Below are 16,292 nucleotides of genomic sequence, written 5' to 3'. Positions count from 1 at the left end.
CCAACAAGGCACAGAAAAATTGCCACTGGTCTCCAATAGCCATATCAAGATTGACGCCCACTCCCAAAGGATAAATCAACTTCCAGATGCTCAGATTCAGAGGTTCGATTTGAGATACGAAGCTTGGGGGTTCAATACTTCTTTGCAAATGGCCATCAAAAACAAGCAGGTGCAGTATGGGGTCACAATCAGGATTCAAGTATACAGTACCAAAGTCTTGGATTTAGTCAGGAACAAGCAACTGACAACTGCAAATTCAAAACTTCATGCATGCCATAAACTGCAAGTTTTGAAATGCATGAAATTGCTGTAGCCCTGTAAAAGGTAGAGTACATAGCCGTGACTTGGATCTAACATGTTCTATGCACATAATTCACTCAAAGCCACTTCACCTCATCACCTCAACCACTTACCAAAAAAAACTAAATCTATCCCACATGATTCCACTTAAAAATGAATCACACCTTATTCTGTGTTTTATATACAACCATTAACAAAGCTGAGCATTTGGTGGGCAGCATGGTGGCACAGTGATTAGCACTGCTGCCTCATGGCACCATGGTCCCAGGTTCGATCCCGGCTCTGGGTCACTGTCCGTGTGGAGTTTGCACATTCTCCCCGTGTTTGCGTGGGTTTTCCCCCCACAACCCAAAGATGTGCAGGCAAGGTGGATTGACCACGCTAAATTGCCCCTTAATTGGAAAAAATGAATTGGGTAATCTAAATTTATATTAAAAAAACAAACTCTTTCACTATTGGTGGTGCCTTACGCTAGGTTTTATCCTTCATACTGGAATTCTCAATTTTAAAAAACAGCCTGGAATTAACTCCCCTATCCCAAATCCGACCCGATTCCTTACAGAATGTCAGCAACGCAAAACTATTTTTCAAATTTGGGCAGCATGGTGTCAGTGGTTAGCACTGCTGCCTCACAGTTACAAGTACCCGGGTTCAATTCCGACCTCAGGTGACTGTGTGTGGAGTTCACACTTTTTCCACCCCGTGGCTGCATGGGTTTCCTCCGGGTGCTCCGGTTTCCTCCCACAGTCCAAAAACATGCAGGTTAGGTGGATTAGCCATGTTAAATTGCCCATCGTGTCCAAAAGGCTAGGTGAGGTTACTGAGTTACAGGGATAGGATGGAGGCGTAGGCTTAGGTAGGGTGCTCTTTCCAAGGGCCAGTGCTGACTCGATGGGCCAAATGGCCTCCTTCTGCACCGTAGGGATTTTATGGAATACCTTTTTGGGAAAAAACTGAAAATATTCAGCAGAATAATTAACATTTATCAACCAGCCAATAATTGTAAAGCAGAGGCCCTACAACGGGGGTAACATTCCCCCCATCATTGCCCAACCCCGCAAACTTGCTCACCTCCCTCTACAGAGATCACTTTTTACATTATTGCAACCAGCCCTGAACAACTACTGCCTGAAGAGACAAAGCACTAGGCAGCTTAGAGTGCCTCACAGACCCACATACTTGAACCTATGACCTCTCAATTCCAAGACAACTGCTTTTATCAGACCACTTGCAGCATTGATCCCTCCACCGGGCCTCCAACACTAAGCAGCAAAAACGAGATATCATACATTATGCCAGGACCTGAAAAAACTGTGAGCTCACGCATGCCAGAGGGAGTGCGGGCACCCGCATGCCAGAGGGAGTGCGGGCACCCGCATGCCAGAGGGAGTGAGAGCACACGCATGCCAGAGGGAGTGAGAGCACACGCATGCCAGAGGGAGTGAGAGCACACGCATGCCAGAGGGAGTGAGAGCACACGCATGCCAGAGGGAGTGAGAGCACACGCATGCCAGAGGGAGTGAGGGCACACGCATGCCAGAGGGAGTGCGGGCACCCGCATGCCAGAGGGTGTGAGCGCACACGCATGCCAGAGGGAGTGCGGGCACCCGCATGCCAGAGGGAGTGAGGGCACACGCATGCCAGAGGGAGTGAGAGCACACGCATGCCAGAGGGAGTGAGAGCACACGCATGCCAGAGGGTGTGAGAGCACACGCATGCCAGAGGGTGTGAGGGCACCCGCATGCCAGAGGGAGTGCGGGCACCCGCATGCCAGAGGGAGTGCGAGCACACGCATGCCAGAGGGAGTGCGGGCACCCGCATGCCAGAGGGAGTGCGGGCACCCGCATGCCAGAGGGAGTGCGGGCACCCGCATGCCAGAGGGAGTGAGAGCACACGCATGCCAGAGGGAGTGCGGGCACCCGCATGCCAGAGGGAGTGAGAGCACACGCATGCCAGAGGGAGTGAGAGCACACGCATGCCAGAGGGAGTGAGAGCACACGCATGCCAGAGGGAGTGAGAGCACACGCATGCCAGAGGGTGTGAGAGCACACGCATGCCAGAGGGAGTGCGGGCACCCGCATGCCAGAGGGAGTGCGAGCACACGCATGCCAGAGGGAGTGCGGGCACCCGCATGCCAGAGGGAGTGCGGGCACCCGCATGCCAGAGGGAGTGCGGGCACCCGCATGCCAGAGGGAGTGCGGGCACCCGCATGCCAGAGGGAGTGCGGGCACCCGCATGCCAGAGGGAGTGCGGGCACCCGCATGCCAGAGGGAGTGCGGGCACCCGCATGCCAGAGGGAGTGCGGGCACCCGCATGCCAGAGGGAGTGCGAGCACCCGCATGCCAGAGGGAGTGAGAGCACACGCATGCCAGAGGGAGTGCGGGCACCCGCATGCCAGAGGGAGTGCGGGCACCCGCATGCCAGAGGGAGTGCGAGCACCCGCATGCCAGAGGGAGTGCGAGCACACGCATGCCAGAGGGAGTGCGAGCACACGCATGTCAGAGGGAGTGCGAGCACACGCATGTCAGAAGGAGTGCGAGCACACACACATTTCAGAGGGACCCTTACATAGCAGCAGTTACAGGAAGATAAACTCCAGTAATTATTTGCAAGTGTCCGCCGACCGTGCTCACAGCTATGGGTTTCTGCCGAGCAGCCGGTGAAGCAGGCTAGCAGTTCCTGGGCCCAGTAGCTGGCTAATCAGTTGTAATTTTTTTTAAACTAAAAATTGTAGCTGGTGGCTTCCTCAAAATAAAAAATGCAAATACAATAATAAACAATAGAACAGATTTAACATTTTTTTAATGTTAGCTATTAACAGCTTTGCACCGTTGATTTCTAACAAACCCCTTGTAATTACAATCAGCTAGGCTTCCCCGCAGTGCTATAAATAAGTTTAACCAGTTACTTGGCAGTTTATATATGAATTCCAATTGGTTAGAAATCACCCTTACCCGTCAAAGAAAAAAACCTCTTTTCATAGCCAAATGACGGTTGCAAGGACAATCTTCCCTTTGCTGTCTCACCATTTAATTCAAGAACTGATAAACCACACCAGGGAGCAAACTCCTTTGAAAAAAAACTTGGTATTCACTGATCTGTCACACAAGACTTAATTGCAATGTAAATGCACCAGTGGCTAATTTGCAGCATGGCTGTATTTCGTTAAATCTTCAATCTTGTTGACTTTTGCAAAGGAATAGCATCTTTAAAGTTTAAAGCCACCATCTTTTCTCCCCTCCCATCCGTTTGCATAAAATGGCTGTGGCCTTTTTAAGCTTGGTTCCAGGTTCCAACCCCTTGCAGCCAGACAGTCTAAACAGTTTTCTGGAGGGGGTGGGGGGGGGGGGGGAGAAAGAGAGCATTTTTTTTTAAAACACCCAGCCCACACAAACAAGAATCAACCACAAACCTCATAAAGTGCAGCTGTGCAAGGATCCAGCAAGTTGAGGCATTCGAGGCAAAAACAAATGGAGAAAATTAAAGCAAAAAAAAAATCTGATTCCTTTTTCTTTTTTTAAAAAAAGCTAACGTTCAAAAGCCAGTGGAGACTGTGGCGGCCATTTTGGCAGGAACTTAGGAGCCAGCTTCTGTGGGAAGCTTTTATTTGTGACCTTCAGCGAGAGGCTGTCACGTGATCTGTTGTCCCATCAATCAAGTGAGGAGGCTTAGCTCCACCTTCCCTGAAAGCAGAGGCACTCCAATTGGTAGGTTGCATGTTCTAAAATGCAGTACGACTCTATAAAGTTAATCCCTCTGCCGACAGCACCAGAGCACTCTGCAACTTAGCAACCTTGTTAACTCTTAAAATGCCTTGCTTCAAGTTCTTTTCCACTTGACATCCGGGAGAGCAGCACCATTCTCTCGGTTCCTTTTTGCTGGCTGAACTTTCCCCATTGTCTGGTCACTGTAAGATGTGAATTACCAGCATCAGCACTGTTATTGTTCTGGTCACAATCTGCTGTTCATCCAGGAGTTTCCTGGGGACTCTAGTGTTGGAGCCCCTTCCACCAGCAATTCAGAATGGGAGGGAAAGCCTCGTTTGTAAATTTCTAAAGGCCTGAGTTTTGTTCCTTCGGTGCAATCTGAATGCTACACCCAAAACTGGGCCCATTTTGCTGATGTCAGGTTACACCTCAATCTCATTAAAATGGGAACAAGTCAGCCAAAACAATGTTGAGCTCACGTCAGTATATTTCCTCTTTCATATCATAATATTAAAAGTTGCATCTGATTTAACAATTACTCATATACATCAGGTCCAGTGTTCTTGTCACCCGGCAGACGTCCAACTGGTGAGATGATGAGTTGCACCTTGTTGATCCACTTTGTGTTCAGTGCACTGGCTCAGAACCACAATCTGACATGGAGTCTCTGTCGCACTTGCAGCAGATAAAGGCAGTGGACTGGGAACGTGCAGGATTCGCTGGCCCTGGTCTTCTCCGTTTGCCTCACCTCTTCTGGTGTCCCACAGAACAGTCAGCCTCCAGCGGTGCAGGGTATCAGTGGATTTTGCCCGGTTGTTTGCATCAATGACTGCTATCTTCAGATCTTGCTAGGTGTTCTTGTAGTAGGGATATGGATGTCCGGCAGGTCATCATCCATAGCCACCTCACCGTACTGAAGGTCTTTAGGTATATGGCAGTCACCCATCTGATGTAAGGGGCTGAGCCATCACAAACTTTACTGACCTAATAATGATTGTAAACTAATGGAATTAGTTTACTTCAGAGTTGGTGACCTTGTCCCTTCAAGAGATACCAAAGATGCACCTGAGACAGCAAAGGTGGAAACTATTCTGCCTTTTCTCCTGTAGTTTGTCCAGGCCTTACCACTACAGGTGAGTGCACAAAAGACACAGCTTGGTAGACTTGCAGTTTAGAATTTTCCATTAGGTTGCCGCGGCTCCACACAATGTTAAACATCCGATTTCAGGATAACATTACAATTTTTAATGGGACTTATACCTTGCATTAGAAGAAACAAAAAATCCAGAGATCTGACAGAGGAGGTCTCACTGAGGATAATTTTAAAGAAAAACACCCAAAATTGAGATTAGAAAGACAAGAAAAATAATTTTGTTTCCTGTTATCCCTGAAAATCTGGATGCAATGCTGAAACAGACCATCGCCACATGCAAGACAAACTTAATTGGAGGATACCTGTATATATTAGGGCAAGGACCATAAGACCAATAGGAACAGGTGGACCATTCAGCCCATTGAGTCTACGCCGCCATTCAATGAAATCCTGACTGACTTGATCCTCACTGATTTTATAATCCTCAACTCCACTTTCCCACTTTATCCCCATAACCCTTGATTCCCTTACTGATTAAAAATCTGCCTTGAACATACCTAATGACCCAATCATAGAATAACAGTGCAGAAGAGGCCTTTCGGACCATCGGGTCTGCACTGACAAATGAAAAGCAGCTGACCTGTCCACCTAATCCCATTTGCCAGCACTTGGCCGGTAGCCTTGAATGTTATGACGTGCCAAATGCTCATCCAGGTATTTTTTTTAAAGGAAGTTGAGGCAACCCGCCTCTATCACTCTCCCAAATAGTGCATTCCAGACCATCACCATCCTCTGGGTGAAAAAGCTTTTCCTCAAATCCCCCCTAAACCTCCTGCCCTTCACCTTGAACTGCTGTTCCCTCGTAACTGACCCTTCAACTAATGGGAACAGCTGCTCCCTATCCACCCTGTCCATGCCCTTCATAACCTTGTACACCTCGATCAGGTCGCCCCTCGATCTTCTCTGCTCCAGTGAAAATAACCCAAGCCTATCCAACCTCTCTCCATAACTTTAACGTTCAACATCTGGGTGAATTACCTCTGCACCCCATCCAGTGCAATCACATCCTTCCTATAATGTGGTGACCAGAATTGCACAAGTACTCCATCTGTGGCCTCACCAAAGTTCTATACAACACCAACATGACCTCCCTGATTTTGTAAACTATGCCTCAATTGACGAAGTCCCATATACCGTTTTCACCACCCTATTAACCTGCCCTTCTGCCTTCAGAGATCTATGGACAAACACACCAAGATCTCTTTCTTCCTCAGAACTTCCCAGTGTCAAGCCATTCATTGAATACTTCCTTGTCACATTATTCCTTCCCGGCCAATCTTTGTGTCATCTGCAAACTTACTGATCCTATCCCCCACATAGTCATCTGTCATTTATATAAATGACAAACAATAGAGGGCCCAGCACGGATCCCTTTGGTACCCCACTGGACACTGGCTTCCAGTCACTAAAGCAGCCGTCTGTCATCACCCTCTGTTTCCTACAGCTAAAGCAATTTTGAATCTTATCAAATTACCCTGATTCCCATGTGCATTTGCCTTCTTTATAAGTTTCCCATGAGGGACCTTGTCAAAGGCTTTGCTGAAATCCATATAAACTACATCAACTACACTACCCTCATCTACATATTTGGTCGCATGTTCAAAAAATTCAATCAAATTTGTTAAGCATGACCTCCCTCTGACAAAGCTATGCTGACTATTCATGATCAAACCTTGCCTCTCCATGTGGAGAAAGATTCTCTCCTTCAGAACTTATAATCAATAATATTTATTGTCACAAGTAGGCTTACATTAACACTGCAGTGAGGTTACTGTGAAAATCCCCTAAGGCGCCATATTCGGCGCCTCTTCGGGTATACAGAGGAAGAATTTAGAATGTCCAAATCACCTAACAGCACGTCTTTTGGGAGGAAACCCACGCAGACACAGAGAGAACACGCAGACACAGAGAGAACGTGCAGACGCCACACAGTGACCCAAGCCGGGAATCGAACCTGGGACCCTGGAGCTGTGAACCAACAGTGCTACCCACTGTGTTACCGTGTGGTATTTCTCCAATAGTTTCCCTACCAGTAACATGAGACTCACTTGTCTGTAGTTGCCTGGCTTATCTCTACGACCTTTCTTAAATGATGGGACCAGATTTGCTGTTCTCCAGTCCTCTGGCACCTCCCCCGTGGCCAGAGAGGAATTAAAATTTTGGATCAGAGCCCCTAAAATCTCCTCCCTCACCTCCCACAGCATCCTGGGACACAATTCATCCGGACCAGGAGAGTTGTCCACTTTTAAGCTTGCCAACGCTTCCAATACCTTGTCACTCCCGATGACAATTTGCTCAAGAACCTCACAGTCTCTCTCTCTCTTTCTCTCTCTCCTCAAGTTCCTTCTCTACTTCCTTATTCTCTTGGGTGAATGTAGATGTGAAGTATTTGTTCAACACACTACCAATGTCCTCTGGGTCCACCCACAGATTTCCCCTTGATCCCTAATCGACCCTACGCTTTCCCTCTTCAACCTCTACAGCCTTCCGTGGTAAAGAATTCCACAAATTTACTATCCTCCGAGAGAAGAAATTCCTCATCTCGGTTTTAAATGAAATGAAATGAAATCGCTTATTGTCACGAGTAGGCTTCAAATGAAGTTACTGTGAAAAGCCCCTAGTCGCCACATTCCGGCGCCTGTTCGGGGAGGCTGTTACGGGAATCGAACCATGCTGCTGGCTTGCCTTGGTCTGCTTTCAAAGCCAGCGATTTAGCCCAGTGAGCTAAACACAAGGCGGTGCCTTATTCTGAGATTATGCTCTCTGGCCACACAGGGAAACTACCTCTCAGCATCTACACCGTCAAGCTTCCCGAGAATCCGATATGCCTAAATAAGGTCATCTCTCATTCTTCTAAACTCCAACCTCCTCATCCTCTCCTCATAAGAAAATCGTTCCATACCCAGGATCAACCTAGCAGACCTTCTCTGGACTGCATCCAATGCCGGTCTATCTTTCCTTAGATCAACTGTTCAGTTCTAGGCGTGGTCTAACTAGTGCCTTGTATAGTTTTATCAGCACTTCTCTTTTTATACTCCATTCCCTTTGAAAAAAACACCAACATTTATTTGCCTCCCCAACCTGAACTTGCATACTAGGTTTTTGTGATTTATGCATGAGGATCCCTCAAATCCCTCTGTGCTGGTTTTCCGCAGCCTTCCTCCGTTTAACATACAGCTCCTTTATTCTTCTTATCAAAGTACATAACTTCACACTTTCCTACATCATATTCCATCTGCCATGGTTTTGCCCAATCACCTAACCAATCTGCACCCCTCTGTAGATTCTTTGTGTCATCCTCACCATTTGCCTTCCCACCAATTTTGTGTCGTCCGCAAACTTAGCAATAGTGATTCACTTACCTGGTCCAAGCCATTAATAGATATTGTGAATAATTGTGGCCCACCAGGGATCCCTGTGGCACTCCATTAGTTACAGGTTGCCCATCCTGAACAATTTCCTCTTATCCCCCTCTCTCTGAATACCACAAAGTTTGCACATTTCACACCTGTTAGTCCATGTTGACACCCAGTACTTACTATGTACACTATTCACCCAATTTCAAATCTCACAGTAGACATTTCCTAAAATGCAAACTGAACACAGGCTAAGATAAAAAATCAATTTTTGTACGCAGGACATGACATTAATTATTAATTATTAAGGTTAACAATTAATTTTGATTAAAGACAAAACAAATATTCCCCTACCTTTCCACATCCCAATTTTGGATTTGGTAAATGCAGGCACCGTTATACTTATGAGTATTGCAAAGAGCAATAAGAAAGCTGCTTTCATGGCATGATAAGATCTCTGCCACTGCTATAGAGACCTAGGTCTCACACAGCTGGCTGCAAACCAGTAATAAGCTTTTCTGAACGGATTTTCCAGGTTGGCCCATTTGTCAGCGGCAATGACTGTCCCGTGATTCAAGGGTCATATCTACTCAGGATTGAGAGTTACAGACATGGGTCTTCATGTAACTGAATAGGCTGATTCTATACTCACATATCTTTGGGATAGTACTTGGCAAGCAGAGGGATTTGGAGTGCAGGATTTGCTTCCTTTTCTTTCGTTCTCTGCCACCATTCTGCCTCATCATAAAGGTGTTGTGAATCAAAACATGATGCAGCTTGATAGACAAGTTATCACCATTCTGAATGATTGGTAGCAAATTCCTCCCAGTCATTGTCAATGTTGCTACGCTTCAACGAGAGAGCTTTCTTTGTCCTCCCCTGGAACGTTAGCCATTTCAGAGTTGGGGGAAAAAACCAGGCGGGGAGACTATTTTCGGCTATCTGGTCACAATATGTAGTCCATCAAAGTTGATTTTGTAGTTTTGTCTGAATGCTTGTGCTTCAAGGACACTAGACTTAGTTTGATGGCTCTCCCATCGAATCCAGAAGATTTGGCAGAGGCACTGATGAAATTTCTATAGCACTCTTACATGTCGTTGATACACAGCCCAGGTCTCACCACACAACAAGAGCATGGTGACAACTGCTCTGTACACCAGGTCCTTGGTGACTTATAGTGCTCTTTGTTCTCAAACACCCACTGCCGGAATTTGTAGATGGCTGAGTTTGCTCAATTGATCCAGTGTTGGATCTGCTGTTCAGAGTTTTGAAGCACAGAATGAAGCCCTTCTGCTCATTGTGTGTGCGCCAGCCGTCAAGCACCTTGTGTTTTGGCATTGTTGAAGGACAGGCTGAGTTTCTTTAATGTAGAATTAAAGTGATCGAGAGCGGCTTGAAAATCTGGCACGGAGTGGGCAACAAGTTATCCACAAACTGAAGATCCCGTATATTTATGGTAGTCAATTTAGCGTTGGCAATTTAGAGTTTCCATCTTGTATTTAAAGCTGACACCAGAGGGCAGTTGGTTTTTGAAGAATAGCCACCATCAAGTAGATTATAAATAGTATGGGGCTATTCCATGAGGGGCTGGTTTAGCACACTGGGCTAAATCGCTGGCTTTTAAAGCAGACCCAGGCAGGTTTAAATTCCCATACCAGCCTCCCCAAACAGGCGCCGGAATGTGGCGACTAGGGGCTTTTCACTAACTTCATTGAAGCCTACTTGTGACAATAAGCGATTTTCATTCATTTCATGAGTACAGTCTTAACATTCTGCAAAAAAACCTTACATCTGCATGGTGCATGCTTTTCAGGATTGAGACTGAAAGATCAGGGGCTGGATTCTCCGACCCCCCCGTTGGGTTGGTGAATGGCAGGGGGCCGGCGTGAATCCCGCCCCCGCCGGCCGCCGAATTCTCCGGCACTGGATATTCGGTGGGAATCGTGCCGTGCCTGTTGGCGCGCACCCCCCCCCCCCCCCCCCCGGCGACACTCCGGCCCGCGATGGGCCGAAGTCCCGCTGCTGTAATGTCAGTCCCGCCGGCGGGAATCAAACCACCTACCTTACCAGAGGGACCAGGCGGCGCGAGCGGGCTCAGGGGTCCTGGGGGGGAGGCACGGGGCTATCTGGCCCCGGGGGGTGCCCCCACGGTGGCCTGGCCCACGATCGGGGCCCACCGATCCTCAGGCGAGCCTGTGCCATGGGGGTACTCTTTTCCTTCCGTGTCGGGCATCAGCCTCCACGATGGCCGCCGCAGAAGTGATCATCTCCCCTGCGCAGGGATGACGTCAGCAGCCACTGACGCTCCCGCGCATGCGAGGACTTCCGCCAGCTGGCGAAGTCCATTCGGCCCCGGCTGGCGTGGCGCCAAAGGCCTTCTACGCCAGCCAGCGGGATGGCAACCACTCCAGCGCGGGCTTAGTCCCTCAAGGGGAGGGCTTGGCCCCTAAAGGTGTGGAGAAATCCGCACCTTTGGGGCGGCTCGACGCCGGAGTGGTTCACGCCACTCCATCCCGCCGGGACCCCCCGCTCCGCCGGGTAGGGGAGAATCCAGCCCCATGAGTCAGAAGTTTCATTATTAGCTCCTGGTATAGTTGAATTAGTGAAAGTAATACAACAAAGAAAAGTACAGCACAGGAACAGGCCCTTTGGCCCTCCAAGTCTGTGCCAATCATGAGGCCCTAACTAAAAAAAAAACCTTTTGCCCTTACTCGGTCCATATCACTCTATTTGCTCCCTATTCATGCATCTACCCAGAGGCCTCTTAAAAAATGTACCTGCGTCTAGTACCCTCAATAACGATTAAAGAGAATAGAACGGTAAAGAAGGCTTTAATAAGCTAATAACTAGCCTAATGCCGAGACGGGTGCTTACTGGTGCCGTCTACAGAGCGGCCCCTTATATACGGCTCCCTGGTGGGCGGAGCCGCCCAGGGTTTCAAGCCCGGTTTTAAAGGGAACATCACCTTACATGATGATACGGGTACAGTAATACAGTAACTGTTCATCATAGTGCGTCTACCACAGCCTCTGGCAGCACGTTCCAGGCACCCACCACTCTCTGCATCAAAAACTTACCCCGCACATCTCCCTTAAACTTTTCCCTTCTCACCTTGAACCTGTGCCCCCTTGTAATTGACACTTCCACCCTTGTAAAAAGCCTCCGACTACCCACCCTGTCTATGCCCCTCATAAATTTGTCGACCCTTATCAGGCCTTCCCTCCGCCTCTGTCTTTCCAGTGAAAACAAATCTAGTTTATTCAACCTCTCCTCATGGCCAACACCCGGACTGTATTGTGTTGGGCCAGGCAAACCACAAGGTCCCACTTTCAATTTCTGCTATAGGGGTTCTGCAATTTCACTCCATACTCTGGCCTAGACATAAAACAATAAAAATAAATTCATTCCAAGTTGCTGATCACACTGTCCAGTGGTTCCAGATGGAAAAAGAAAGCACACAGATGCTAGGATCAGAATTGATATTACAGAAGACAATTCACAAGAGAAATTCTCACTTGAACAAGGCTGAGAAACTCCACAACAAAAGTGAGAATTAACATCTTCAGGACAGAAACCAAGATGATAAAAGCCATATTTCTATTATATCACTGGCTCATTTAGCTACCACACTCTGATTTATTGCCTGTCCCTCACTGCCCGAGAGTAAGATGGTGACGACCACCTTTTTGAATCGCCGCTGGTGTGTATACATTGCAACTAGGGAGGGAGTTCCAGGACTTTGAAGGAATGCCATATAGTTTCAAGTCAGGATGGTGTGAGACTTGAAGAACAGCTTGCAACTGAAACATTCCAATGCACCTGCTGCTCCTATAGGCACCCGAGGAAGGAGCAGTGCTCCGAAAGCTCGTGTTTGAAACAAACCTGTTGGACTTTAACCTGGTGTTGTAAGACTTCTTACTGTGCTCACCCCAGTCCAACGCCGGCATCTCCACATCACTCCTATAGGCAGTGAAGGTCACAGGTTTGAGAGGTGTTGTAGAAGAAACCTGGTAGTAATTGCTTTAGTGCATCTTATAGATGGAGACATGGCTTCAATGTACAGCAGCAGCAGCAAGTGGAAAGCTCATAAAGTGTTGGATACAATGCCAATCAAATGGACAACCTTCTCCTGGATGGTGTTGTCTTTCTTGAGTGTTGCCGCTACACTGATCGAAGCACGCCAAAGGTATTCTATCACATGCAGGGTGGCACAGTGGTTAGCACTGCTGCCTCACAGCTCCAGGGACCCAGGTTCAATTCCAGCCTCGGGTGACTGTCTGTGTGGTGTTTGCACTTTCCGTGTGAGCGTAGGTTTTCTCCGGGTGCTCCGGTTTCCTCCCTCAGTCCAAAAATGTGCAGGTTAGGTGAATTGGCCACACTAAATTGCCCTTAGTATCCAAAAGGAATAGGTGGGGTTACTGGGATAGGGTGGAGGTGTGGGCTTAAGTAGGGTGCTCTTTCCAAGGGTTGGTGCAGACTCAATGGCCGAATAGCCTCCTTCTGCACTGTTAAATCGATGATTCCATGAATAAAGAAAAGGTTCCAGGCAATCAGGTGGTGAGTCGTTAGTCAAAAAACAGCCAGCCTCTGACCTCCTCTTGGTAGCCTGTGTATTTATGTGGCTGGTCAAGTTAACATTTTTGGTTAATAGTGACCCCTCCAGGATTGATGGGGTGGCAGATTTTGTGATGGTAATGCCTTTAAATACTGTTATTGGAGATGGTGGCAGTCCAAATCTGGCTGCATTTGGGCACAAATTTCCATTAACCGAGTAATGTGTGCAGCATTTTCTCAATCAAAATGGATGAAGTGCTTACAGCAGTACGGTTGCATTGCTGAAAACGGGAAGCTAAATAAATCGCTCCACAGAAAGTTAAAAAAAATGAAACCCTCATTTAATCCAAGGCAGTGTATCAGTCTTCAGTGCAGAAGATTGGATATTTGCACCAAAGAATTTAACAGCATTGAGCAAAATGAATCGTGTACCTGAAAAAGGGAGCATCACCCTTCAGTACGTAACTGGTTAATATTAAAAATGCTGTTTTTCTTGGTGACTGCAGTTTTTCTGCCCCTACCGTAAACAGAAGAAATTGGCAAAAAAAAACAATATGTCCAATATTGCACATTTCAGGGTAAAGAGAATTATAAGATGGTACACTGAACACAGGGTGTTCTGTTCCGTTCTCTATGAACCTTACAGCATATAGAACATTTTTGATTTTTAAGAATGGAAAAGGCCATTGTCAAAGACAACTTTTTTTTGTTAAAACAATTTCAGCTCCCCACCTTCTCACCCTATCCTTGAACCTTTTTCTTGCCAAAATGTATCTGCCTTTTGAATCCACACAAATTGTTTGTTTCAGTGGCCTTCCCTAACCAAACAAGCAAAATGTCCATCCAACTTTCCTTCTCACTGCCAACTTGCTTATTTTTAAATTTGTGTAACGTGAGATTTGTGCCCTTTGCCACTGGAAAATCACCAGCTTGATCCAACTTCACCAATTGGTCAAACAACCATATTGCAGTATTATTTTAAGGTCTGCACAACAGACAATGCCGTGAAATCTACAATATCTCCACTCAATTTTTCACTCTCCATACTTTTTTTAAAATTTAGAATACCCAATTATTCTTTTCCAATTAAGGGGCAATTTTGTGTGGCCAATCTACCTACCCTGGGTTGTGGGGAGAATGTGCAAACGCCACACGGACAGTGACTGTGGGCCGGGATTGAACATGGGTCCTCGGCCGTGAGACCGCAGTGCTAACTACCATGCCACCCTTTCACTCTCCATACATGTAGTATTTAACGTGTAGACTCCACCCATAGCAGTAACAGCTGCAATTGAGGGTTTTTAAAATACTTTTCCGGCATTCCGTACATCTGAAACTTACAATGTCTCCAACGTTTCAGAATATTCAATCTGTGCTGCTGAGTTACTGGAGACGTACAGCATAAAATATATATACCGCTTACTGTATTTTGCTGTGGAATAAAAGGGTAGCTGAACAGTTTTGCATAGCATTGTCTGCTCCGAGATCAAAGCAACCTACTTGATTCAAGTGATTCACAGCTCCATTCCTGACTTCAGATTATATCAACAATCACTGGGTCACAAATATTGCAGCACATCTACAAATACATAATGTCTTTAAGAATATGCTGCTTCACCTGTTCTTGACCAGCAATCAATAGGGGGGGTGGGGGAAAGAGAACCGAATCGGACAATGGAGGGAGGGATGAAGGGTGGGGGTGGAGGGGTGAACACACCAAGGCAAACACAGGGCAAGCACGGCAGAGGAACCAGAAGGGACAAGAGGGCACATGTGGGGCAACCACAGCAGCATCACTGAAGCACGCATGTCCGGTATGTTTTACCATCAGGACATGGGCAAGACATAACGGTTATGGCAACCGACTTCCGGGGGTCAAAAACAGGGGCCCCCAATCCTGGACAAAGGTTCCTTTTCTTTAATGTATAACAGTTTGTTTGTTCTTCATTATTTCCTTTTGTATAGCCATTTTGCAGATTCACATATTTCTTCTTTTCGTTTATTTTTGTTGTGTTATCCATACCAAATGTTACTGAAAATAATTGTAAAACCAATTAAGTTATATATTTTTTAAAAGAACATACTGCTATACTCTAGTGTAAGACTGGCCATCTCGAGGAGGCCAGGAAGCTTGTTGCTTCAAGCCCAAGCACCTGCTGAGTTGGCTGAATATAGCACGGGCATTTGTAAGGTACTAAATTGTCTCAGGATTCTGACAGTGATGGAGGAAAAGCAGAATTAGCCACAATACTGGTTGATTCCAGCCGTCTGGATAAAACATACTGCATGAATGCAAACGGACCCTTGTCCATACTGCATTTTGGTTTTTGACTGACTTTTATAGGAGCTTCTGTTTGTCTCTTGCTTCTTTCCAATCCTCAAGTGCAAGACATACAAGGGCATACCCAATTCCTAGGCTGCATTGCCCATTCAAAAACTTTCTTCAATACCCAATTGGGAACAGGTGAGGAAATCCACCTGTCATTTCTATTTTGTGTCAATTTCCAATAGCCAAAATATAATTATTTAAATAACTAAATTCATACATCAAGTTATGGAAATAAAACAGAATCTATCTTGTCCATTGAATCCAACTCAATCTTTTTTTTAAATTTAAAGTACCCAATTCATTTTTTTCCAATTAAGGGGCAATTTAGCGTGGCCAATCCACCTACCCTGCAAATCTTTGGGTTGTGGGGGTGAAACCCACGCAGACACGGGGAGAATGTGCAAACTCCACACGGACAGTGACCCAGAGCCGGGATCGAACCTGGGACCATGGCGCCATGAGGCATCAGCACCAACAGTGCTAACCACTGCGCCACCGTGCTGCCCCCAATCTTATTTCTGACCAAGTGAAATTCTCACTGTTCTTCATTCTGGCACAGGGATACTTTTCGATTTCTTCCTAATGTTGACCAATACTTTCAGCACAACATCCCCTGGAGCAGCTCAGTCCAGACAAGTTTCCTGACAGAAGGTACAATTTGAGAAGAAAACGGCAAGTAGATGACCAGTTTCTTTTCACTCTGGTGAACAGTGACCCTTAGTACGATGACCAAGCCAAGACTTGCGCAACTTGGACAAGCAAAAAGAAATGGCACTCAGCCCAGAAGCACAAACTTTTCAGTGGGTCATCAAATTTATTAGGCAGCCCACAGAAACCTGTTTGTTTACATGATGTTCATACTCAAACAAGCAGTTATGCTTATAGGCTAATGC

At 46.7% G+C, this 16,292-nt stretch overlaps 1 protein-coding gene across 5 annotated transcripts in view; it reads right to left on the bottom strand.

Moving 5' to 3' along the window:
* tnrc6b (trinucleotide repeat containing adaptor 6B) overlaps positions 1-16,292 on the bottom strand; it is a 166,887-nt gene that overhangs the window by 90,796 nt on the left and 59,799 nt on the right. The window contains exon 1 of one of the 5 annotated variants that reach the window (XM_038783600.1): positions 3,713-5,712. The exons of 3 other annotated variants lie outside the window; for them this stretch is intronic. In XM_038783600.1, the coding sequence (XP_038639528.1) occupies positions 3,713-3,717 (5 nt within the window). In that variant the 5' untranslated portion in view covers positions 3,718-5,712. Of the gene's footprint in view, positions 1-3,254; positions 3,595-3,712; positions 5,713-16,292 lie in introns of those variants that run through there. One more of the 5 variants, XM_038783601.1, reaches the window with a different exon arrangement.

The sequence above is a fragment of the Scyliorhinus canicula genome, chromosome 23 (genome assembly GCF_902713615.1).
Source record: "Scyliorhinus canicula chromosome 23, sScyCan1.1, whole genome shotgun sequence".
In the NCBI taxonomy this organism is placed as follows: domain Eukaryota; kingdom Metazoa; phylum Chordata; class Chondrichthyes; order Carcharhiniformes; family Scyliorhinidae; genus Scyliorhinus; species Scyliorhinus canicula.
The sequence above is the reverse complement of the archived record's forward strand: the minus strand, read 5'-3'. Positions and strand labels throughout refer to the sequence as shown.